Source organism: Tachypleus tridentatus, chromosome 3 (assembly GCF_004210375.1).
Source record: "Tachypleus tridentatus isolate NWPU-2018 chromosome 3, ASM421037v1, whole genome shotgun sequence".
Lineage (NCBI taxonomy): Eukaryota > Metazoa > Arthropoda > Merostomata > Xiphosura > Limulidae > Tachypleus > Tachypleus tridentatus.
This window is the reverse complement of record NC_134827.1, coordinates 81,534,185-81,561,863: the sequence shown is the minus strand read 5'-3', so window position 1 is coordinate 81,561,863 and position 27,679 is coordinate 81,534,185. Positions and strand designations below refer to the sequence as shown.

The following is a 27,679-nucleotide window of genomic DNA, read 5'->3' as shown; positions in this document are numbered from 1 at the left end:
GTTGAAATCTAAGGGCGGTTGCTGTTACATAAATATTCGAAACAAATAAACTAGTGTTTATTTACTTTAAAATTTTCATTCACCCTAACGAGTGATTCAAATTATTATTAAAGGATTATGACAAGTACATACTTAAACACAAATCTGTTAAAAACTGAAGTTGTATCCAATACATCTAGATGAATATTCACTATTTTTCAATGATGCACACATTTATAACAGTAAGTACTAATTCATAAACTGAAGTTTTCATTAACTTTAAAGAATTTTCCTTTGAGTTAATCAAATAACTTTAGTGTACTCTTTGTTACAATCATTTCAAGAATTTTTTTCTGTTGATAATTTGACAGCACACTTAAAAAAAACAACTGACAACCAACGTATATTGACACTGATAAAAACAATATAGATGACAAATTTTGAACTAAAGAAAGGAAGGTTAAGATAAATTTCCTCTGAACAAAATTTAGTTCAAGATCTTTATTAAAAACAACAGCTTCTTTTTCACTAAATCTACTTAACAATGATTTAAAAAGTGATGACCAGTGTAAAAATTAAAAACTTTAATTTCTGATTTATCATTATTTTAAAACACTGGAACTTAATATTGTGGAGACACTAAAACAGTTCAAAGAGTAAACATTATCTTAACAATGGTGTTTCTGAAACAAACTCTGAACACAAGTTTGAGATTCATACACAAATGACAAAGTTGATAACAATTTGGAACCGTGACAGATTGTAGCATTTGTTGTTGATCTGTTAACACTGTTCAAGTCTTGTTCTTTAGAATTCTGATGGCACGTCACCTTGAACAAGGTGCAGGAGCAGGCATATTACTTCATTCTACAACTCTGGAATGGTCTTCCACTTCTATAGTATCATCTTCACAATGTTTGGTTCTACCTGTGTATTCAGAGATTCTCCTAAATCAGAAAAAAAAACAAAAAAAAACGTGCTCAGTAATAATAGTAGAAAACTGAATATGAAATTACATTTAATCAATTGTGAAACAGACTTCAGGGAAAGGAACAAAACTATGTAACAGCACCAATGTCATTAAAAGAACACACTGTAAATATAATAATCAATTTACATTTTCTTTAGTTTTACTTACACAGTATTTCATTAAGTGTGTGTGTGTAACATAAGTGTTTATTTTGATTTCCTGCAGTATTCTTGTTCTAAATTCAGATTGGCTCCCGAGACCTAAAAGGTTGCCGACACCTGTTCTAAAAGATACGTGAAAGATAGAAGTTTGGTTAAAAATAATGAACACAATATTCTCACAACTTTTAAGTACTTATAAACATTCAACAAAAGAAAACATCAATGTTATAATACAAGATAGTTTAAAACTGTTGTCACTAAGATGGTGTAAACATTAAGTATATAAACAAAAATAAATAATTTGTTTAAGATTTAACAAGGTTTGACCTTTGAGGTTGTAATATATCAAATGTTAAGTGAAAGAAGAAATTTTCTAAATAACATAGACTTTTGCAAAGTTTAAAACGTACTTGTTCTTGTGGCACATATATGTATGGAAACTGTATTCCCTGTTGGACTTCACTGACCATAGTTATTTGATTAGATGTTATTATCAACCTGTTCACTTACCTCTTAAACAGAAAAAAACTCTGCCTTGTTCAAATTTTTAAATATTACCAATCTGTGAAATGATGTTCCAAAATCATGGTGTTTCCTCCTTCCAAGATATTTTGCTCTTTTCAGTTTTCTTCAATAATCACATCATTGACGATGTGATTTTCATGTCTAATCTGTAGTTTCACAGACTTTGGAATGTCTGGTATTAACCAACAAATTAGAGTTGTCATGATGAATACAAGACACTAAAAAAAGGAAAACATAAGTTTCACTGGAGCAGTTTTAAAACATAATCCTTTACATAACACTGTTTAACCAATACAGATTATAAAACTTTATGAACAATGATTAAATCATGAAGTCTTCTTAAATTACTAATGAGCATGTACAGTCATTCAGAACAGTATCAGTGCTACATAATAAAAAAAACATTCTACTGGATGAACAGAAGCCACAAAAAAAATCTAACACTTATAGAATTGGGTAATAAAAGGATAGTTTATTAACAAAAATGATTAATCAATCCATTTTGTCAAGGATAACTTAGTAAATGTTACTGAAACTTTTAAAAACATTCTAGGATTGTCCTGGCTGTATTAAAATGTATTACCTTTTATACTCTATTTATGTTGCTTCATTAAAACAACTGAACATAGTTATAATGTTTATACATTTTCAGTCTCAGTAAATGTTAAAAAGTCCAACCCCTTGAAGTTAATTTAATACAGCAATTCTGGAACTGGTTCTGTGGGTTTATGTACACCTAAACATATATTTAGCTTCCTCAAAAAATTTAAATTACAAATAAAAGGTGTTTTAATAAAAGCTATTCACACTTTATATTTGTTTTGAAAACTTTGGTTAAATAAAGTCTCAGGTTAGTTCTACAATTAACATTTAAAAATATTCTATCTTTTGAAGAAAGAAGGTTGTATTTTATGTCCTTAAGTGAAAGCTACTGTTAATTGATTTATTTTAGTATAAACTAAAAAATGAACTGCAAATGTAATTAAGTTTAATCAAAAATAAGATCTATAATTTGAAAAATTGTTTCCAACCACAAAAATAGAAACGAAAACCTGCTTAGCTGTAGCCAGCTGCCAATATAACGCCTTATATTCATATTTGTTGCTTGCTGTTGGGGCTCTCTATAGTCTTGGTACCTGAAACCATGAAATAAAATGACCTTAAAATAGAAGCCAGCATTTTAAACAACTTATTTTATAGTGGATGTTTTGCATTTCATAAAATTTTAACTATACCTTAAAATTGTTATCTGTACTCAGACAAGTTTTTAAAATAAAGTTAACTTTCTAACTTAAACAGCTAAGTACATTTTGTGCTCTTATATGAACAGCAATATCCAAGTTTGTTAGCAATATCAAATTGTTAGAAATTAATTCTATAGTTTTCTTCCAAAAAGTTCCTTTGAAATCCTATTGAGTGAGGAGATGTTGTTGGAATTTTGTGGCTCTGATGTCTGGGAAATATTAATAGATTTGTACCAACAGAAAAGAAATAACATCATCGAAGGGTTTACTCTTCAAATTCTATTGTGTTTTATTTAAACAATATTTGTGTATCAATACTGAAATACAGTCATTGAGAGAGTCGATGTAGTTGATTCAAATTTTGCTGAAGATAAAATCAGTAAAGTCTCTCTCTTGAAGATGTATAACTTTTACTGCACATAAAACAGAATCTAGAAACAATCCTTTCATCTTCCTCGGAGAAAAATGTATTAAAGTTTTGTACAAATGTTACTTCTTTCAGAATAAAAAATAAAACTGATGGTGAATGTTATGAAATCTCTTGTGATTATTTTTAATGTTTATAAAAGGATAATAAAATTTCTGTTTAGTACTATGAATAATTATGTTACATTAAAAATATTGCATAATGCACTTGAATAGAATTGTAAAACAACTGTTATTTCTAACTAACCGACAATTAGGTTTATAAAAAAAAACAAAAAAACAAATTCATTACTACTTAAAGCAACACTTTTTGTCGAAACCCATCAGGCTAGCTTCTGAAGTATTGGCTTTGACTGTCAAACAAAAAAGAAACTTGCCTGATTTATGGATAGAATACACTCTTTTATTAGTTATATAAATACAACCAATTGTCCAACAGCAATATAAATGAGAATTACACAAATTTCTTGAAAAACAGAAGATAATACAAGGATTTGTCATTTAGATTGAAATTTTATATTCGGAGTTGTTAGTATCTGCTATATGTACGTTTCTAATTCGTTGAACAATCTGAAACCCTCACAAGAGGAGAGAAAAAAAAATATTTGTAAATGAAAATTCAGAGCATCACCAGATTGTGCAGAGAAGTATATTCATTTTTTAACTTAAGAATTAAATCTTATGTAATACTAATATTTAAGTCATAAAGTATCTTTTTGTACCAAGTTTAATAATATATATTATTTTAAGTAGTTTAATCAACCCTTTATTGTCTCCACCCATATATCTACACATGCTAGATATCACCTACAGCATTATATTTGCACATGCCAAACATCATTTCAATCCATATGTCTGTGCATACGAGACATAACCTTCATCAAATATCTACGCGATACCAGATATCTTTTCCAATATGTCTGATCATGCTAGACATCATTTCCACCCATACATTTAACATGATAGACATCATCTGTACCCATCTATCTTTGCATGCTAGGCATCATTTCCACCAACTTATACATGCCAAATGTACCATGTTGCATTCAACTGCCTTGAATCTGGTTCATTGTGGTAAAAATGTTGTTGCAATGATGAAAAATACTTTCATGGATGATAACTAATCACACATACATTGTTTTCTATGCTCTGTTAATTTGAAACAATAAAACAAAAATTAACACTTACTTGCAGTATTCCACACTGGTGTCAGGTTCAGAAAGAATATTCAAATCACCAGGAAAGTCACTGATGTTGAAATCTGACAGAGTAAAGTTCAGAAATCCATTCAGTGACCCATCTGGTGAAATGAAAACTTTATAAAATGTCTCCTCTATAAAACTTGATGTAAAGGCAATAATTAGTGCCTGAAAAGTAAGAATATAGAATTAACAGTTCAGAAAATAACACACTTTCTTTCACCTTAAATAATATACTGTAATATTATTTAGTTTGATTGTGTAAGAGCAAACATTATTAAGTTTCACACCATTAAGTATATTGGACAATGTAGAAGAAAATATTCACAAATGTAAACGTCATAGTACACAGTTAACTGGGTTTGACATTGTGGATTATAATAAAATTCACTGTGTTAAATGTCTATTGCATCACTAACCATGCTTGATAGAACAGAAAATAATAGCATTTTCATCTTAAATTTCTTATGACATTGTTACTTTTTATATTAAATGAACATCAATTTACTATATAGAATTATTATACTATATAATTCCAAAATAAAGTAAAACACTGTACTTCAAGTGATCAGAAAGGTAAAAAACAATTTATTGTTTCTATTGACATCAATATGTAATACATTATAAACTCCTGTCTCTTCATAATAGTAACAATTAAGTTTTTATATCACATCAAAATTGTGATAGATCAACACCATGACAATTCTTCAATGCACAAAATTTCGTCTTTAATTAATAACAACCAATGGTCAGTAGGTGTAAACTTGTAAACTGACTCACAAAAAGAAATCACATCAATGTATTTTATAAACCCACTAAAGGTGCTTTAGAAAATCACTGCAGAAAGAACACAAGTACACAGAAATTCTAAAAGAGATCATATTAAGTTACAGTTTTGGAACTGACCTATACTTATAACATTAATTACATTAATTTAATAATCACCTTAAACATCAAACGTTTCTCAAAATAATTTCATAATTTAGATAAAATTTGAAAGGAAATGCAAAGAGTTTATTTCACTTATAATGATTCTTAAGGTGTCTCACTCTAATATCATACATGCGTATGAAGTATTCCTTTATCACTGTAATCAATGTATGTGATATTACTAACAATTAGTATTAAGAACAAGTACAAACATTGCTCATAATTCTCTGTACTTACATTTGTGATGACAGAAATCTTTCCAACAGAATTAAGAATTCTGTACCATATTCCTATCAAAATAGAATCAACCTATTAGGATAACTGGAATATATTTCAATAACTTTACTGTCTAATCTTTTTATTATTTTTTTGCTTACAAAACAATTCTCTTTCATTAACATTACATTCATGTATAGAATGGATTATATATATCTCAGCTAAGTTATGAATTAATACTTATCACTAAAGACTAATCAGGAGTTATTAATTAACTCTAATAATTCTTCTCTGTATATTTAGTGTAAAAAAAATCGAGGTTTGAAATAAAACAAACTTCAAAGTATGAATATTAGATTACTTCACTATCTGGGTAACTAGAAATGTCATAATGAAAATACCTAAAAGGCTAAAATCCAAATATTTCTTACAACTGATTGGTTCACACATGACTGTCAAATGATTGTTATTATTTACTAATGACAGTCCTCACTCAGTTAATGGAAGAGTGTTTGTATGTCACAAAGAAGTTGGGTATCACAACATTATTGTCTACATTTTAAGAGCTTCAGACTGTGATTTCTAACAGATTTACCATGATACATTTGTTTTAGTACCTACATTTATTTCAATATAGTTTTCCTTTTTTGCATGTGATGTATATTGTTGGCTGTGTATTGCACAAGTCCCATCTGTTCTTGAAATTTGCAGAAGAATCTCAAGAGTAAGATTTAATATTTATTTATTTTATGAAAACACTAGCATCTTCCAACTTTGGTGAATATTCTAGAAACTCACAATATACTATATAAACCAACATCCCAAGAGCAGGAATAATATTATTAGTCAGTTAAAGTCAGTGTGATATAGGCCTCAGAAGCTATTATTGTGATTAACACCAATTAATCATAAAACTACAAAATTGGGAACCAGGTATGCAGTAGATTTTGAACATTACAAACCATTCAATTTCAACACATTAATTTGGGATATTATTTTTTCTACAAGGACATTAAATAGCATCCCTGGAAAAAAGTCAGTTTGTAATCAGTGCAAAGCCATACAAGATAGCCAGCTTAAGTGATGTGTGACAGTCTCAACTCGGATTGAATTTGCTTGTTATGGGCCTGAACTGTCGATAAAATATCGGGTTCTAGATCATATATAAAACTCAGTATTGTTTCTAAAACTCTTGTACCTAAACCCTAATTTGTAATAACTATAATTATAATTTGTGTCGTTTTTCTTTTTGCATATTTTAATATATTTGAGTCATAATAGAGAACAGTACATGCCAATCTTGTTGAGAAATATCATATTTTAATACATACTAACATTTAAATAACAACTAAATTCAAATTAGTGATTATTTAGAGCAATAATACATAATGTATGTAACATAATAAATCAGAGACTTGTCTGAAATAAAAAATATGTAACATTGTCAATTTACTTTCTTCTTAACAGACTAAAACTAAACAGCTTGCTGTATTCACCACACTGTGCACTCACCAATGTTCTTAACTCTTTCTGCAACAGGTCGTCGTAAGAAAGTGATAAACTTCCTAGCATCGAGCCTGATTTCTGTGATGTTGTTTAGTAAAGCAAATAATGGTGCCAGAGGAAATGCAACCACAAAAATTGTGACAAATCCAAACTGCAACACTGGAGAAGGGAACAAATTACAGAAACGTTTATTAATTGAACTGTACATTTAATGTTTGAGGAAGTTTTTATGATTTAGACAGTTAAATATATTAATGTAATTCGTGGACTACAATAACAATAATACATGTGGTGACTCCTTGGAAGTATCACACTTTATTACACAGAAATTCTAACCTTATGGTGTTGATTCAGGTCTAAAGGTGGTTGAATAAGAGATTTAATTTCTAGTTTGACATGAAAGTCAAGACAGAAACATTAACATCAAAATCAAGTAGCATATTAATAATGTTTCATTTAAAAAACAAACAAACTAAAACACAGACAAGGACCTTTAAAATTGCTGTTCCAAAAAATACTAATCATTGAGGTGGTGTAGCTGTTTTACAGGTATTTAATAAATGTTTCCTCTATACATTAAACTGTTCTGATAAACAAGCTGAAACCCATAACATTAAAAAAAAAATTTCTTTGTTTCTTGTTAAATGCAAAGTTGTACGATGTGGAATTTGACCCATAACCACAGCGGGAATCAAATGTTTAATCTTAGCATTATAACCCTTCAGGCTAAGCAATAAACACAATTCATATCCATTTCTACATCATCAAAAACATTCTAAATGCTGCTCCAACTACGTTTTTCACATACATTATTATCATATCACACATTTCATCTTTACTGTTAATTATACATTATATATCTAAAAGTATTTTAAACTACGTTGGAGATACTTAAAATAATTATATTTCATTCATTTCCATAGTAGTCAGTTACTCAGTTAACTACAATTAGAATAACTTGATTTTAAGGCTCTTGAATGATGTACAAACTACAAGGTCATTGTTAAAGATCTAACATTTTTCACAGACATGGAAAAAGTACCATTTTAATCTGTTCAACTTTTTATGTAGAACATATGTATCTATTAATGTAATTATTTTCACATCATTATTTTAAACTTAAGCCTTACCCATTTCAAGATATTCACTAAAAAGACCCAGTTCTTCCTGGTTTATTAAGTTGTAGTCACTCTCCCACTGAGTGGGTGCATGGTTTTCATGAGCACACTGACCCTTTTTATGCACTGACCACTTCTTGTAAACCCATAACAGCCATCTAGATAAATACAAAAATATTTTTACCTAGTTTTAAAATAATATCAGTTTTTGTTGTTGACATGAATGTATAAATAGTTTAATTTTACATACAATCTGACATACTACATGTTTGACTGAACATTAATAAACTATGAATCTTGAACATATCAAAATCACTTTTTGAAAAAAAAAGTACAACAGTTCTAATATCTCAAAATGAGCCAACTGTCATAGAAAATGTTCTTACATGAAATTATTACAATAAATGTCTATTTTAACTAAAAAACTTACGGAACACCCATTTCCACCACGGCGTTAATGAACTGCTTCCCTGCCACAATTATTGCTAACTGCAAAGAGAGTTCAAACAAACACCCTCCTGTTCCACACTAGAAAGAAATGTAGAAAAACAGTTTCAAAATTACTGTGGCAATACCACTTTAAAAAATATCTCAGAAAGGACACAAGACTGAAAAGTACAATAAGATACAAGTTAGTGAGTGAGAGCACTAATAACTTGCCCAGGATCAAATGGTCCAAAAAAATAATGTTTCAAACCTCAAAATTTAAAGAATGTGTGTGACTAACATGAAAAACTTTGATTGATTCTTCATAGTTTAAGTTTCTCATGACAGGCTCAATCCCAGGAACTGACCTAACAATTATTCTGTGCTTGTTATAGTATTACAATGTATTCACATCATTTGGCAGGCTTTAAGTAAACATAAAAAGTTTTTTGCACACCAAAGATTATATTTTTTGATGGAGTATTTTCACTAAAAATGTATCTGTGAATACTTACATATGTATAGATGAATAAATAGAGAATTTCTGTTTGCTAGTCTGAATGTTGATTTCCATGTTTAGCTTAAAAATACTTTTCTTAGTCTCAAAAATTTCAAACCTTTTTCTGTAATATCTAAACCTAAATCCTTGTTACTGGTGTAACCCATGAAGCAGTGAAGAATGACTGTCTGGAATGACTTTAAATTGTGATATTAAACTACTTATGTTTATACTAAATAGTTTTATGCTCATAATAGTGTGTGTATGTGTATACATTGTTAAATGTTATTGTTTTATTGCCTTTATAACCCCTAACTAATTACTATTCATGCCTTAATAAGTTGTAAATCATGTGACAAATATGCAGCTCTTGCTATGCTTTTGAATTCCATTATGCACGAGCTACTCATGAACATTTTTTAAAATATTACTATTATTATTAGTTTTTTGTTTGTGTGTTTTTTGGTGTGTTTTATTTTAATTTTGTGCAAAGCTACACAAGGGCTATCTGCACTAGCTGTCCCTAATTTAGCAGTGCAAGACTAGGGGGAAGGCAGCTTGTCATCACCATCCAGTGCCAACTCTTTCACTAACAAATAGTGGGATTGACTGTACCATTATAACGACCCCACGGCTGAAAGGGCGAGCATGTTTGGTGTGACGGGTATTCAAACTCGCCACCCTCAATTTACGAGTCGAGTGCCTTAACCACCTGGCCATGCCAGGCCTATTATTATTAGTAGTAACAGTAGTACTTATTTTACTCAATCTAACCTAACTGATCTAAAGATATTTCTATTTTTAAACAATAATTTCCCATGGCAATCAAGGTTAAATTGAAAGCAAAATATGGAATTTTATTTACAGGAAACATTGCAATATGATAAATCACTTGACAGATGAAAACCACGGCTTTCTATTGGTTTTTAAGTAATACTGAACTGAGTGGCTTAAACACTTATTGGTAATTTCTAATAAAGAGGACGTCACAAGTGGGTGTGGCAAGATAGATTTGATTTCATGTCTCTGGAACCAAATAATATCAAACGCTATGAAAATTATAGTATGCCTTAGTGAAATTATATAATAATAAGTGATTTACATTAAATTTCATTTTCTACTTCTTGAGGGGTGGTAAATAAATTAGAGAAGAAAAGGCCTAGAGAGAAAATGTTACAATTCTTACACTAGAAAATTCTAGTTTTTTTATTTTAAATATTGCCTTCTGAAAGTAAAATCTTTAAACTTGTATACTATTAAAATATGGATTAAGAGCTATGTTTTCAGAGTTTATTTATTAGTATATCATGAAAAGAAAATACTTTAATCAACTTTTGAATGTAACTCACTAAAACCTTAAGACATGTACAGAAAAAATGTCTACAGAAAAAGGGTTAATATTGCTATTTTTTCCCAGCCAACAGGAAGTGTTCTTTGAATAAAAATCAAGATTTCATGTTTTTTACCATGAATTTATGACTTCAGGTCCCAAATACCAGTGCAAATACAGGACTTCTTATAGTTATTTGACTGATTGCTATTATGTTATTGAGCAAAACATTGTCTAACCAGGTTTCAGATTGAGCATATACATATTGATAAAGTAGGTCATAGATCAGTGTTGTCTGTGTAAAGTAGATTACCTCAAACAGTGCTGGTTAGTAAGGTCATGTGGGAGCTTATGTACATATATCAAAATGCAGTTTGTTAGAACAAGAAAGAAGTAATTTAGGTATGTTACTTTCTAATCTAAATTACATTTGTCTGTGTATAAATGAATAATTATTACTGATCTTGGATCTTATCTAAGCCTAGATCTATACTACTGCTAGTAGCAATAAAACTCAGGCCTAAACACAGGTCTGAGCAACACTGAATGATATGTGCAAATTGGAGATAGTTTTACAATGCTTTATGTTTAGTGTTGTTTCTACAACACAGTGACAATGCTGGATACTTATAATTTCTTGGGATAAAATTTCAAAAACCAAAAATTCTTTTGAATATGTCTAAGAGACAACTTAAAAAAAGAACATTGGAAAAGAAAATCACAAAAGTCCTTAATTATAGAACATATTTAGTTTTATAGATACAGTATAAAATCAAATCCTATTTGCAAATTTCAACTTAAACTAAGAACAAACAACACAATTATTAATAAAATATTCCCTTCAATGTTTCAGTTACTTTTTAACTTATTATTTAAATTCTTAACTCATAATATCCTTACGTATTTAGAAGTTAATTAAGTTAATGGCCATTTTGGCCAACTGACCACCATTTTGCATACAATCTTCACATGACTATATCAACTTTAAAGACACTTTACAACATTCATGTTTCAATATTACCAGGAGATATAAATGAAAGTCTGAAAATGGCAAGTTGTCTTAATTATTTTGGTAGTGCAAAAGTAAATAAAAAGGTAGGATTTTATAAATAATAAACTGCAAACAACAACATGATGTTATTTATTATGACTTAAAGAACAGAAAAGTGACAATTACATTCCAGTTTTAGTTTCTTAAAAATTACAAGATTACTGAGAAATTAAAAGCCTCTAGAAGGCTTATTTTCTAAAGTTATCTAAAAATAAAAGTTAACATTTTACTTAAATTGAAAATTGTTTCCAATAATACTTACCATCCACCAACACTCTAGCTAGAATCTCACATTGATAAAAGTGTAGGGGGCAGTGCAGGCATGATCCACACACAAAGCATTTGTATAGAACAGGAATGTACCAAGAGAAAAGTGGTACAAGAGTGTGGAAATTACACCCTACCTCTATGAAAAATATGCTCTTCACTTGGAGCTTTGTTCCTAAATCAAAGGCAGAACAGAATATGAATAATCATCAAGTAGGCCACCCCTGACCAGACAGCCAAGATTCTATGGCTCAGGGTTGAAATTAAGGGGTTGTAGTACCTATATCCCATGTTGCTGGCTATGGTTATCAGACCACAATGTTATATGTGTATATATACACACACACTTTAGATACCAACATGTAACCAAAGAATGTTGCATTTGGCACCATCAGAATAACGACACGAAAGTAAGCAACACTTAACAAGTCCAAAAGGTAACACCCGAGGCTAGGAATAATGGGATCCCATATGTCATACTCAACAAATGAACAGAACTCATCTGGTAAGGAATTATGAACATTTGTTTTCAGTCTCTAACCAAGTGGATAAGGTGTATTCTACTTAACCCTGGAATCATGTGGAACCTGCACTCAACCAAGGACTTACAATGGAATTGCTTTAGTTTCAAAATTATGATATAGTGAACCAACCTCCATAAATGATAACCAAAACTGGCACTGATCAAAGAGAAGGGTTTTGCACTCCCCAACTAGATAACTGTATGCAAAATATGAACCAAATTTATGAGTAGGTTCCCAGGAAGGCTGGAGCCACTCTTTCTGAAAGATGAAAAAAAACATCTAGAAACCCTAGAAGGAGGACCCCTGACTTTGCCCTCTTCTCCAAGAGTGGTTGAACACACTCAAAAACTTTGGTGGAAAAGCCTCTTGTCTGCCACAGATTCTCAAGCTTCACTAATACAGCCTGGTGTGCTAAAATGCACTGGGAGACCTGAAAACAGAGCTCTGGAAACTGTGCAATAGGGGAATCAAGTTCCCTACATTTTTTCAAAGCAAATCAATCACAATTTATTCAATATGAAGATTAGCAAGATCCTTTTTAGCTGTATTCATGAATGTCCATGAGTGGCAATCCACAATAAGATAATATCATCTGGTAGGTGCCTAAATGATCTTACAGGGCACCTCATTTTGACAGAACCTGTTGCATACTGGTGGTAGTAATTATAATGAAAGTAGTTGCTAGTATCAAGTCAAAAAGAGAAAGCATACTTGCCTCAGAAGCACTCACCCCAGAATGAGATACCATGAAAATAAAGGGACCCTGAAAAATAAAAGAGTATATGATTGAGGAAAATACTCATTTCTGGTAAAAGCTTAGCAGATGTGGTAAAAAAATATACAGGAAGTACTGGGACACCATCAGAAGAGAAATTGGCCAGATCATGTAAACAAAAGATAGGAGTGTAATAGAAGTATTCCACATACCAGCCGACACAATGTCTTCAAAGAACCACTGGACCGAGCAGCTAATGACACTGGATATTGAGAAATAGCTACAATGTCAACAGATGTTAAGTATGTTTTGGAATTATTATACGGTACTATGAATAAACTGTGTACAAAAAAGAAAATTTAAATAACAGTTTAACATCTGAACTTTTATAAAACAAAAAAACTGACAATGTTATACATACTTCCTCTTGTCGATATCCAAACAATGAATTGTAATGTCCTGGATACCCAACAAACCTGTTGCATCAAAAGATAAATTTTAACATAAACAACTTTCTTCACATGTAACATAAAGATAAAAATAAAATCTAAAAAAGTCAATTCTGTATTGATGAACTATTCACACTTTCTCCATTGTCCTTTTTCATTTTAAGTCTCCTAAAATCTCAAAGGTAAAACCACAAGTTTGTGGGTAATTAAGCACAAAGCTACACAATGGGTTATCTGTACTCTGCCCACCACCAGTATCAAAACCTAGTTTCTACCAATGTAAGTTTGCAGACATACTGCTGTGTCATTGGGGTAAGAAGTACAAGTTTAGGACATTTTTAAAAAATAAAGAATTCTATGCCATTTCAATAAGTTATTATTAAAATTTCCATGACCATTTAATTCACTGTAAGCACAATAAATGTAAAAAACATTTTAGCTTGTTATATTTAGACTTGTACATCAATAAATTATATTATTCAGCTAAAACATTAATTTTATCTGCAATATTTATAAATAAAGGGCCCTCATAATGCTAAGTTTATTTTTTAATGAACAAAAAATAATGTGCTTCAATATTTGATTAGTTACCTATAATCTGAATTTGAAAGGGAATACCCTTTATTATGGTGTTACAAGTTTGTTTTTATTGCTTAAAACATTTTTCTTACATATGAATTGTAATAATATCTTTGTATTAAAAACTAAAAACCAACAAAAGTAGAAAAAAATGAACACATAAAGGTAAATACAACAGTTTAGCACATTGCTTCAACAACTTAATCTACTTCAACCTACACATGCAGATATTAAAATGTTTCAAAAATCATGTTACATGTGATTTTTAAACACTTCTATGAACAGTAATAAGTTAGTCTACAAAACAACTTGAAAGATTAGTTTTTATAACTATGTATTATCAGCTGTCTTTTAGTACCATTTATTTTGAGTTCACTGTTTCTTTTTTTGTAAACAACTTCATTTCATATTTTAACACAAATTACTCACCTTCCTTTAAAAAATGCAATGTAAAAAACTGATGAATAGTAGTTGACAAACTTCAACATGTACATCTTCAAAGTCAAACTATTTTCATAATCACTTTGAGTGCGATGTATTTCTATATACAATATTTCAGAACAGTATTTACTATTTTACAAAAAGAATATTAACATACAGAAAAAGGTTGACATAAATAAAAAATGTTTGATAAACTACCTTAACACTAATGACAACCAATTGATAATACTATTAAACTTGTCATTTAACACCCATCATGTCAGAGGTTTTTAGAGCTCTTAGGTGAAACATTAAGTTCTATTCTTCAAATCAAATCTTTAGAGTATAAATATCTTTCTGTCTGAAAGTGAATTATTTCTTATTTACAAAATTCATTATTTTCCATAGTTATAAATATCATTCTACGTCTGGTTCAGGTCCAGCTTTTAGGTGACTCTGCTGCTGTCACACGGAGCAAAGATATTTCTGCAATGTAGTTTTGAGTAATTAGAAATACTACGGTCAAATATTTTTGTATTGAGGGAGAGGAAGTCATAATAAAATACAAATCATAGGAACTGAAGACGAATTTTCCGTATTGTTCTTAATTTGTCCATGATCTAAATAAATGTTAAGCCTTATCTTAGCCTCCACCATTTTTTTGTTGTTGTTGTCAGAAGTAGGATACCAATGACTGTTGATCAAGACAGTTGTGGTCTAGATACACTAGTTTCCATGAATTAGCAAACACGAACTACTTCTCAAGCCAAATCATTAGGAAACACAAGTTAATTTTAAATCAAAATGATTGACTTCATTCCATACTGTAACAGAAAAAAAGAGCTTTACATTCTAGTTTTACAGTGGAAATATCTTTTATGGTAATTTTTATACACATTTTAGTAATCTTTGACAATTTTAAAATATATAACATGCAGTACTGAAGCCAATTTATGTAATATCTCTACATCAATTGACTGCATTAACAAGAGATGTTTTATTGTTTATTGTAACATGATTTTATCTCAAAATAAAATTCCATATTTTAAAATTTATTTTATTAGTAGCCTTCATACACAAGTTTATAAAAAATTATGTTGAAACACACATATATCCTTAATATAAAATGCATGGGGTCGGTTTATTGGACAAATGCCATATTACAGATGGAATGTTCACTATATTTCTGAATTTATTATGGATATCTACACAAGATGTTGCAAGTTGTTAGTAGAATGTACAAGTCTGTTGTATGCTAAATATAAAACACACTGGAAAAGTATTTCTAATCAAGAAAGGATGACAATCTGAGTTACATATTAACATGTTGATGTTTATGTAAAGACTAAAAATACTATATCCATGGCACTGCTTGCATATTGTGCTTGCCTCTAAAATGTGTATTTACAAGTTTTCCTTTTCAGTATCCCTGTACACTGTATATGATATTTACTGTTCTTCATCATGAACTGTCATTAAATCAAATACATAATACCAAATTAAAAGTTACAAATAATCATCTAACCTTAAAATTATCATAAATATATTTATATAAATACTATACAATTTTTCATGTATTTCTGCATATATATGTTAGCAATGTGAACAGTTTTCACTGCTTTGATCACAAGACTATATGGTATTGCAACTAAATATACTTTACTGTGTTTCACACTGACCCACTAGTTTATTTAACAAAACACTCAGACTTGATCAATAATAAAACTAAGACTGGTAAAGTGATAAAGTGTGCTGTTAGTGATGTTCAATATACTTTTACATAATTACTTTCTAATGTTATTTTAATACATTCTGTACAAACAGAAAAGTTAATTAAAAATTCAGATAACATGCATAATGTGGCATAAATTAATTTTTTAAAGAAATAAGTTCTATTTTGAAAAGTGTGCATAATTTGGATTTATTCACCAATAAAATGTATATGTTTTTCAAGATGTATAAATTATTCTGATAAACTTTGTGTGACTGTAACAGTATTTATCTGGCACTAAAATAAATATGGATAAGAACTTTTGCAGTCAGATTCTGGTTAAATTTTGTTATTCAAAATGATGAACAAAACATACAAAATAACCTATGTTCATTTGGAATTGCCAAAATTAGAAACAAGTAAAACTCACCCAATTCAGTGAGGAAGGTGGCTATTCTTCTATAAATCTAGAAAAGGTTAATAGTTAGTCAGTTGTTTCAGAAAGAACATCTACACTAGCCATCCCTAACTTTAAACTGATAAGACTATGAAATGGCACCTATTGCCAATTCTTTGGTTACTCTAATCAAATAACAGGATTTGACAATCACTTTTACAACATTCACATAATCTCAAGGTTGAAGGGCATTTTTGCTGCAACAGGATTAGAACCATAAACCCCCAGGTTCAGAGTTCAGAACACTGACCACTAGGCCTAGCATACAAATAATGAAACAATACCAAAATGTTTCAGATATCAGTGTGATATGAATATGGTAATTTTATCCCTGGTTAAGTGTTCTTTCTCTTTTGTTTTTTTTTACTCTGGCTTGTAATTTTTGGAGTTTAAATCAAGTTTTTCTAATTCAAATTTATACATGCCCAGCCCAAAGGTAAAAGAACAAATGCATGATCAACGTACACTAATTCCTGTGCCTAGTATTTGACCACTCAATGATGATGGGTGTGTTTATAAAAAAACTGAAAAGTTATTTGGTTTGGTTTGTTTTGAAGTTTGCACAAAGTTACACAAAGGCTATCTGCACTTGACGTCCTTAATTTAGCAGCATAAGACTAGAGGGAAGGCAGTTAGTCATCACCATTCACAGCCACACCTGAGGCTACTCTTTTACCAATGAATAGTGTGGATTGACTGTCATATTATAATGCCCCCATGGCTGAAATGGCCAAAACTGAAAAGTACTACTGAAGATCTTACAAAACAAATATATAGTAGTGTTACTTGCATCTGAACTTAAATACTGAGGGTTTGTCATTATTTTAATAATTTCTCTGGCACGCAAAATATAAAGATTTTCTTATGGTTATTTTGGTGCATTCATAAAAAAATTCCAAGCTATATTAATTTCATTCTTGAAAATACAAACATGAAAAAAAAACATTACATTATTTACAGCTGAAAAGAAAACAAGAAACGACCTTAAAAAATTACAAGTAATTACATATAACATTTCCTTTTAGTCATTAAGAAATCAAAGTAAAAAATAAATAAACAACAAAACTAATATGCTTACATACCACTATATATATATATATATACACACACGTGCCACTTTAAACAGGTACTTGATACATATATATACATATATACACACACACACACACTCTTATATACACATATCACTATAAGCAGGTATTTGATCCATATCATCTTCAATAAAGCCATAAAAAGTACATTTTACACAACTAGAAATAGGTGAATTTCATATCCCTAATGTTTCTCATTTAAGTGACCTACCAGGTTAAAGGTCATGATGCATACAAGGTTCAACAGTGCAGCTGTCACAGAGGTAGTAAGAGATACCATGCTGGTTAGTGTCTGATTGTCACTCAATGTGAAGTACAGAACAGTTTGAATGGATATTCTGTAAACAATCACACCAACCACAGCAGCAATAGCTATTGTTACCTAAAGAACAAAACATAATTTAAGTCTATAAAGAATCACTGCATCAAGACCTACTGTAACACAGAATATGTATGTAAATTTAAAATAGTTTTAGGGAACTTAAAAAAAAACACTTTGCTGTAGCAAACTATAACTGGAGTCTGGCAGTTAAAGTCCAGATTTCTTCACACAGTTGGAGGTTATTTGTCCTTTTATGGAGTGGTTCACTAAGTCTTTGCCTAGATTTTCTAGGCAGCAAATTGTTTTGCAGGATATGATAAAACAAAAACCATGAAATCTGCAACTGATCAAACAACTCTAAAGTTATGCTTTTCTGTGGCATCTTAACCCATTTTATAATTACTAAAAATGGGCAATTTCACAATTTTTTGTTTGTCAATGTTTGGGACCTGTACAAAAATATCTTTCTACCAGCTACCATGTAAATTGGTCAAAATATGGCTGAGTAAATGATCAACAAATACCTCTAAATTGTGCTTTTTTCAGATCTCTTCCTGCCTCCCCCAAAAAAAAAAAAAAAAAAAAAAAAAAGATTCAAAATGGGCAAATCTAGCTATTTTTGTTTGTCATTGCATTGAGCTCATGAATATTTACATTTGTGCCAGTTGACTTCCAGACTGCTGTAAATATAACCACGCAAGAGCCCAAAATATATATTTTTGGGTTGTTTGGCATCTGACCTCTTAAAAAAGCCTAAATAAAAAATGAAAATACTTACTGGACATACTGGATCAAAGTATGACCCTACCAAGTTTCAAGATAATCTGCCAAGATATGTAGGTATGGCAATCGACTGAAAAGAGTTTGGAAGAAGGTGAAGCAACAGAAAAACTATATCTCTTTCATGATGATGAGGAACCCACATCAAGTAAAAATGTATCTCAAGATGGCTGGTATGGGTATTAAAACTGTTTTTCTTAACCTGAAGGCCTGAGATACCTAAGAAGGTGAAACATTGTTTTCTAATTTATTTTAATAAGAGTTTTAATATCCATACCAGCCATCTTGAAATACAGTACACCTATCCGTGGAGACAATTATGAGAAATAACTGTTTTGTATACCATACTGCAAAAAATTGGAAACTGGATTCACTGAAAATAATAAAAAAATCCTCCCAAGTTTACAAAATGCATCTTTTAAAAACAATTTTTCTTTAAACATAGAACCAAAAATCAATGACCATGAAGTTATAAGTCATCTTAATTTAAGAATGCAGCCTTACTCTAAAACAGTACCACCTGTGGTACTGGGATGTCTCTATTAAGCCTTTGAGTAATCTCTGATCATTTGGGAAAAAAAACCTTTAAAAGTAGACTCATTCTTGAAACACCACTGAAAACTTTTCTTGTAAATAGACTGGACCACCAAAAGATTGATAATAAGCAAAATACATGATTGTTGAGACAAAGTTAAAATTTCCTTACTTAATCGTGTTATTTTTATTCATGTTATTGTTACACAAAACTACAGCAAAATCGACTGAGCATTTTCAACCACAACATAGAAAGATATGCTGTATGGAATGCTCACTTAAAAATCAGTTAATTTTCAGTGAAAGATGCTTTATGTGGTTATAAGTGCATAACAGATGCAACGTTGTTCCGAGTGACTGCTTTCATATTGGACTCACGTTAAACAAGTCACAAAACCTTGATAAATAATTACTTCAAAAGACACAAATCTTTATTTAAAGAGACGTTTTAAACACACTTGTTTTATTTGAAAGGGCTGTTTTCCTACTGGAATAATTTTATACGTGCCTAGTGGGGGTCGTGTCTCACTCTAAACACATATTTTCTCATTGTTGTGCACTAAAAAAAGTCAACATAGCAGATAATTAAAAACTAGGTATTTAAAATCCACAAATAGAGATCACAAAAAAATGTAAGCAAACAAAACTGTAGATCTATTGCTGACAGCTTAACTCAAGCCACAAATAATCATTTTGATTCCACTATAAAATTATTTCAAATGATATTTATTTTGTTACAGGACTCCACTGAGATTTCTGCAAGAAACTGACAGTACTTTTGAACTTACTTCCCCATCCTTAATTATGTCATGCTGTGAAATTTTCTGAGTCCTTCATTTTTAGCCATCAAAAAATCCAGTGTTTTACTAGTATGTGCATTAGTTGGAAACTACAGCTTGTGCATTTTCTAGTGTTTTTATTGGAAACAGATACAACAAAATTAGGCGATTCTGATGATGGATATTGTTATTCAAGCCACTGTTGTTCATCATTACTCAAATTTATTTCCCTGGCAACATTTCAACAGCTGTTTGACACTGGATGATTACCATAACAGATGCTACTATTCAATATCACATCGGTAATTCTTTCTACTGTTTTTTGTACTTAGCAAAAGTCACAAGTACATATTCAGTATTTATTACCACTGCATATATTACTCTTTCATATAGCTATTGCAATTTTAAACAGGTAGTGGTAGTAAAAGTTATTGATAATTAGCAATTTAGCAAAGTGTGCCACTGAGAGAATTATTTGTGTTGCCTTATTCTAACAAACACTTGTACACAGCAGGCTGTTGAAGAACAAACATATTGTTATGTAAACCTATCAAAGTAAGCATGTGACTGTGTATGTTTATGTTGCACTAAACTTTGTTGTATTTTTTTAAAAGAAACATTATTCCATTCTGATGAGATTCCTTTGTTACTGTTCATCTTTTGTTATATAATAGTTACAAGCTGATGGAAGCTACTCATTAAATTTGTGATCATACAATCTTTGCCTTCACAATGGTCCTTTGAGAACAATTTTACAGTTTGTATGTTACAGGTGTATACCAGTAAATATGTTTATTTTATCTTGAACATGTGTCATTTATTTTTAATATGTGGTGGATAAGTGGAACATAAAGCACAAGCAACAGTAAACTGTCAAAAATATGTAACATTCAACTGAATTCACATGCACTTGTGAAGTTTAGAATGTATTCTCTATTAATGAATATTAAAAAAAACATCTTAAGTAACAATATAATTAAAACTCATTCTAGATTGTCAGAAAAATAAAGAAACAACATGAATCAAAATGCAGAGACTGTATTGTCAAGCCTATAGCCAAAGGCTCTAACAAAGTAAATAAATACAGCTGCAAGTAATGTCTGTATTATTTTCTTAAGCTTATTATAAATCTCTCTATTAACTCCATGCCTACAGTACTTATCAATTTTAGTGGGGACAAAATAGTTTGTTTACTTTTTAAGAGTCCCGAGTTGTCAGCTTGAAAATACAATTTTTATATTTTGATTCAACTTTTCTGATGATCCATACATCCCTTCCCAAATTAATAATTTTCAATAATAAAGTTCACATACACACATATTCCTGTATACAGATAAATTTCTCATTCCCACTGAATACCAAACACCATCACTGTGTCAAATAGTCTTCATTACCTATTGAACCTGTTTCTAAAGTTCACTGTTCTCAAAATTGGTTCTTCTTTAAATCTGAAATCTTAAATGTTCACATAGCTTTAGTGTACACACCTACATACTCAAATTAATTCATAAATAAATACTCACAAGTAGTAACACCACAGACCAGGAAAATATGGTACACGGTACTCGTCTCTTCCAAAACGAAACACATGGTTCGTTTACCTGTTACAGTGTACATCACAGAAGCATTTAGAAAAACACATCAGTAAAAAAACTAAGTAATAAATTTTCATAACTCATAAGAAATAAAGTTCAAACACATGCCCTTAGAAAAAGAACCAGAACTGATGAAAAACTACTGTAATATTCCTTCTGAAGTTCAATTTACATTATTTTTGAAGGGGATAATAAAACCACAACTTAGGCATTGGAACATCTAACTTGTTTGTTTGTTTTTTAAAAAAGGGATAAAATAAATGTAATGAACTTTAAATGATTTGCTTTGTTTTAAATTTCACACAAAGCTACACGAGGGCTATCTGCACTAGTTGTCCCTAATTTAGCAGTATACGACTAGAGGGAAGGCAGCTAGTCATCACCACCCACTACAAACCCTTGGGCTACTCTTTTACGAACAAATAATAGGATTGACCATCACATTATAATTACGAGTCGAGCGCCTTAACCACCTGGCAGCCAGGCGGGGACTTTAAATGAGAATATTTGAAACAAGTATAAAAGTTGACATTTTAAACTTTCAATTTCAAACAATGTTCTACCAAGATCTTTTAAATTTTTGTTATTCACATCGATTTTTTATACTCTGCTGTCTTTTAAACTACATGTAATGCATTTACACTGAATTATTTTTAGAAAAGTGTTTTATCACCCTTTTACAATTGTACCTTTGAAGACAATTTACTCAAAATAACTGCATTTTTCAAGAATAAGGCATTTTTTTAAGTTTAATAATTTTAAGAAAGAATTTATACAAAAGATACATCGCTTGTTAATTTTGTTTGATAGAGTTATTTAGTTACAGTTTTGTTGTAAAACCAATACCAAACACTTTTAGTGTCATCATAAAACTTATAATCTGATAATCAACTACAACATTGCAAAATCATCATCAACAGATAGATCTAGACTTGTATAAAAACAAGACAAATTGTGGGAACAACTGGACAAAAAGTCAGATGTTTGTTTTGATGTTTATTATAAATTGATAACTGCTGTTCTTACCCCTGTAATAAAGTTTACTTTCTTTTTCTTTACTGTTGATAATTTAGCTAAATATTCTGGCCTTGGATGTTCCTGGTGATATAAAAAAAAAACACACATTATGATCAAGAGTTCAGGTAAAACATCATATCAGTGTGTTAAGAAATTTACATTTTTAAACATGTATTTTTGAGAAACTTTCTCAAAAGAATACCTTCAGGGAACATTCAAACATTATTTTTATAAGACAAAGTTTGAAAAGATGTTCAAAGGGAAATACTAGAGAGTAGCTGTAAATATCATACTGGAAACAAACAAACTTGTCCTGAGCACCCACTCAAGGCAGGAAAACAAGGTCATTAACCCTTTCACATCAAGAAGGTCAAGCTGCATATGTCACAACCTTTTACAGAGTTAAATTCAAAATTTAATTAAACTAGTTTATTACCGATGTATACAAGTAAACTTTGCATCACAATGTAATTACTGAATCAAATTTTAATAGTATTTAAGTTCTTAGATTCTTCCTTTTTCTATAATTTACTTATTACCTCTACAAGAATTGAATAATTTTATGTAAATTAGTTATTATCAAGTAGTTATTTTACGGCTTTCTATCTTATTCGTTCATGATGTCATACACTAGGAAATTAGAGTCATTTAGCACGCACACAGCTTCTCTTTTACAAGCTGCCAATAGTTCTCTATGATGTTGTATATCCATAGACTTACCACTATATCAGCAAGGGGCATTTAGTGTGGTAGTGCCATTAGTAAAGAACAAAAAAAGATGCTGGTAAACAGTACATTTTATGTTTTTCATGAATATTCTTTATTTATTACACAATTAAACACAATAAGCGAATACTGTCAAAAATACAGAATAAAAATAAATACAGCAAAAAACACAACTTGTCGTCTTTACAAAGTTGATAAAATAAAAAAAAAACAAAAAAAACAGCCTGAAATATATGTGAATGTAATACTACTTCCGCCTATCACATCGGCAAAATTTCTAGGTCTAACCTATGACTCAAAATTAACATAGATCAACCATGTAAATGAAATTAAATTCTGGCGAAGAACCAACTATGCTTGGAGTCTAACTGGCAAGAATAGTAGAGCATCAACAGACAACATACTAAAAATTTACAAAACACACATTAGACCAATAAATGACTATGCAGCTCCAGCATGGATAACTGTAAGTGAGAAAACAATTAAAACGAAGCTACAAACAATCAAAACACACTCTTCACAACAGCATACAGTTTCCAGAGCAACATCATCCAAATTTACATATTCAAACATACCAACCATACCAGATAGACTCCTATGTAGCACAATAAAGTATTTTGATAAAAATTGGATGAAAAATGAATTATTAAACTAACAAGAGTGGTACTTCATACATGATGAAGATAGACCTAAACACTTCTACCAGATCAACATACATTTCAAACACAAAAATAAATAAATGAAAAAAAAGATAAAATAATAATATATATTTAGAAAAAGGGCCACCATCAAACTAGACTTCCTACTGATAGGGCAAAATAGTATTTATATATGTATACCAGTACGTAAACATTGATCTTAAAAGAACTGGAGTAAATTCAGTCCACTCTGAACCTAAAGCAGTGAGTAACACCAACCAACACTGCATGATCATACAAGTAAAGAAAGGCGGAAGAGGTCAAAGAGCACCTGACCCTCCAGAGTACATATGATACCCAAAACCCAAGAGAGAAAAAACAATACGCAGTGCTGTATTTATTCTCGAATTTTGCCTTTTTCATTGACACGTTTAACATTAACTTCCGACAGATGAAGATATCTTCAAAGATCAAAATTAAAGATTTATTTGAATTTTGCACAAAGCTACATGAGGGCTATCTGCGCCAGCCGTCCATAATTTAGCAGTGTAAGACTAGAGGGAAGACAATTAGTCATTGCCGCCCACCGCCAACTTTTGGGCTACTGTTTTACCAACGAATAGTGGGATTTACCGTAACGTTATAACGCCCCCACGGTTGAAAGGGCGAGCATGTTTGGTGCAACGGGGTTCGAATCCGCGACCATCAGATTACAAGTCGAACGCCTTAACCCACCTAGCCATGTCGGGCCCAAAGTGAAAGAAATACTCAGTAACAGATATTAACTACTTAATAAAATAAGCTGTTCAAGGCGTCGAGTTCAATACCTTCACTTTAACTTTTGTTTGTGCGGGCATTGCGGTTATTACAGCACTTAGTTCTATAAAAATAAATGCTTGTAAAAATGATTTCATCTCCACAATAACTTAATGTCTGCTTGCACTAAAATTTAAACGTTTCATGTAACGAAGGTAATAAAATTTTCCTAATTACCGTATTGCTAAGAAGCTAATTCATTATTAATATTATTATTATTGTAAGCACGTGTTTTTATAATGCTTAGAAGTAACAAAAATATTAGACAAATAATGTATTATAAAAGTTACCGATTAAACGCCGAAAGCTGACAAACTACAGAAACTAGAAGGTGAAAAATTTGTGGTAACACCACAAAACCACAATTCAATTTTGAAACAGCTTTGATTTGAATTCAAAATATACAAATTTAAAAGGAAGTTGAAAAAAATCTAAGGATTACGTGTGTGTTTTCTTATTGCAAAGCCACATCGGGCTATCTGCTGAGCTCACCGAGGGCTAAAGATTACACAATTTTTATTACAAAATATTTGTTCGATAATCACAATTATTGTTGTGAAAATTCTTTGAACAGCTCGTCTGGCAGGTATATTACATGACTTAAGAGCAAACAAAAACAAAAATGGACTTTGTCAGAAATTATAATTTATATATTTTAGGCAAACGTCCTTGGTCTGATACAAGTATGTCATTCAGAGTCCTATATACAATGGTCGTTTAGTTTAACAGTAAAGGATTGGCTTGAATTATAGTGAATAAAATCATTAAATGCGTAATCTTCGCTTACTATTAAAGTGTTATTGTTGTGAAAGTTACAAAACATCAAAGATATGACATTACATGATTTATGCCTCTCGAGGATTTTGTCATGAAACAAAAGAATTGTGGTGAAATGAGTGATTAATCTCTAAAGCCATCCAAGTGTTGTGTGGTTGCTCGTGGTAGGGTAAATGGGACTTCAGGTTGTACCTATAGAAATATTGAATGCAAGCTAACGAGGCTATAACTTCATTAAACAAGTCACTGGTGAGGTTTCATTTGGAATATTGTGTTCAGTTTTATTTTGAATTTCGGACAAAGCTAAACGAGGGATATCTGCGTTAGCCGTCCCTAATTTAGCAGTGTAAGACAAAAGGGAAGGCACTACCTTATATATTTATATCTTATTACACATTTACAACATAGAATTAGGTAGCTAGTCAACATTACTCACCGTCAACTCTTTTACCAACGAATAGTGGGATTAAGCGCTACTTATGAAGTTCTCACGGCTGAAAGAGCAAGCATATTGGGTGTGACCGAGATTCAAATCCGCGACCCTCCAATTACGTGCCTATTGTTTTTAGTCTTACGTTTCTTATTTTTGGGAAGATATTAAATTGCTGAAAAGGGTTCAGAGAAGGGTTACTTCGGTACCTAGGATAGAGGGGCTTGTCGTATGAGGAGAGGCTGAAATCAAAACGTTTGATTGGTCTTTGGATGTTGTAGTGGCAGTAAATATAAGTGAGCTCAAAAGAAAGCTTCATTAGTATATGAATGATAAAGATTGGTTTTAAATCTTTTTACTTGTGTTAATTTATATAGGGGATGGAACAGCCACGGTGGACCAACAGGTTACATGTTTTCCAAAAACATTGTGTTAATAGCCGTGTCGTTTTATGTATCAAATCACAATAATGTAAGAAAAGTAAGAAATTGTTCAAAAAAGAAATATTATAATCATGTTACTAAAAATTATTAATCGATCAATATATAATTAAAAAATCAAACAGTAAGTTGATTTAGGCTGACTGTATTAGTTATACTCATACTGACCAAATGCATGCTTGTCCTTCTTTGTGGAACTATAACGTCGTTACATTACTCATGGCGCCCGAGAAACGAGCCTCTGGTGATACTTTCTGGAACAACGACGCCACACTGAGCTATGAACGCTCCATATGGTGACAAATTTTGGAAATATGTCATTCTCTTTAATGGCAACATTCCTTTCCCACTTCAGACCGACACATATGTAGCGCCATCTAAAGGCCTGTTGCATGAGACCTGGGATAACTATTTACACCTGTTGATTTTTTTGTAACTGATATACAAGTTGCATGTTGTATAGTAAAAACTTAAAGAAATTTGTGCTATAATTTGGGTGCAAAATTTATGCTTACAATATTCTCTATGACCAACTTTTTTAGGATAATGACGAAATTTACATATCTAAAAAATCTCTTTCTTATAATCTCTTCAGTCTTTATTGTTTTCGTTTATTTCCAACAGTGGCTTCTATTTAAAGTACTGTCAGCCATTAAAGTGTGCTGAAAAATTTTATTCAGTACAAATCCTATCCTTATGGTTATTACGCGCATACGTTTGCTATGAATGAAACTTAAATATTCAGGTCTCTAAAATAACACAGGGCTCCGACAATTCCAAGAGGCGTTCAGTCGTTTATCAGGTATAATATCCAAGCCGATAAAGCAGTTCGTTTTCGTCCTATTATCTTTAATATCAGAAAGAATAGAAATAGAATTCAATATGAGGAGAACATAAAAGGTGGAACATAAACGTGTCAGAGAGGAAAGGGTATAGCGGTACAACGATATAAAAGTATTCTAGTGACACTTGAATCAGGTATCTAAAGACAATTAGTGTTTATTATGACAGTGTATTGTTTATTCTGATGAT

General features: G+C 30.8%; 1 protein-coding gene across 3 annotated transcripts; it reads right to left on the bottom strand.

Moving 5' to 3' along the window:
* Nucleotides 1-469: 469 nt before the first annotated feature.
* LOC143247346 (anoctamin-7-like) lies at nt 470-26,839 on the bottom strand. 3 transcript variants are annotated; one of them, XM_076495254.1, is made up of 15 exons: nt 26,816-26,839; nt 22,830-22,901; nt 21,732-21,809; nt 18,005-18,175; nt 16,676-16,712; nt 14,544-14,655; nt 13,508-13,562; nt 8,705-8,802; nt 8,287-8,432; nt 7,163-7,315; nt 5,672-5,724; nt 4,494-4,672; nt 2,667-2,771; nt 1,118-1,853; nt 470-926 (listed from the first exon to the last, which is right to left on the bottom strand). In XM_076495254.1, exons 1-14 carry the CDS (start codon nt 26,822-26,824, stop codon nt 1,835-1,837), a joined length of 1,287 nt encoding a protein of 428 aa, XP_076351369.1. In that variant the 5' UTR covers nt 26,825-26,839; the 3' UTR covers nt 470-926; nt 1,118-1,834. The 3 variants fall into 3 exon arrangements, with proteins under 3 accessions (XP_076351369.1, XP_076351370.1, XP_076351372.1); XM_076495255.1 differs by lacking the exon at nt 18,005-18,175; XM_076495257.1 differs by lacking the exons at nt 470-926; nt 1,118-1,853 and having other exon boundaries at nt 2,749-2,771; nt 4,494-4,566.
* Between the last annotated feature and the right edge of the window lie 840 nt (nt 26,840-27,679).

What these genes read in the sequence shown, in the direction of transcription:
- LOC143247346 (XM_076495254.1), bottom strand. An exon ending in GGTCTGTGGTGTTACTACTT is followed by an intron (nt 18,176 to 21,731) that starts GTGAGTATTTAT and finishes TTTGTTCTTTAG; the next exon opens with GTAACAATAGCTATTGCTGC. An exon ending in ACCAGTGTGGAATACTGCAA is followed by an intron (nt 2,772 to 4,493) that starts GTAAGTGTTAAT and finishes TCATGGTTTCAG; the next exon opens with GTACCAAGACTATAGAGAGC.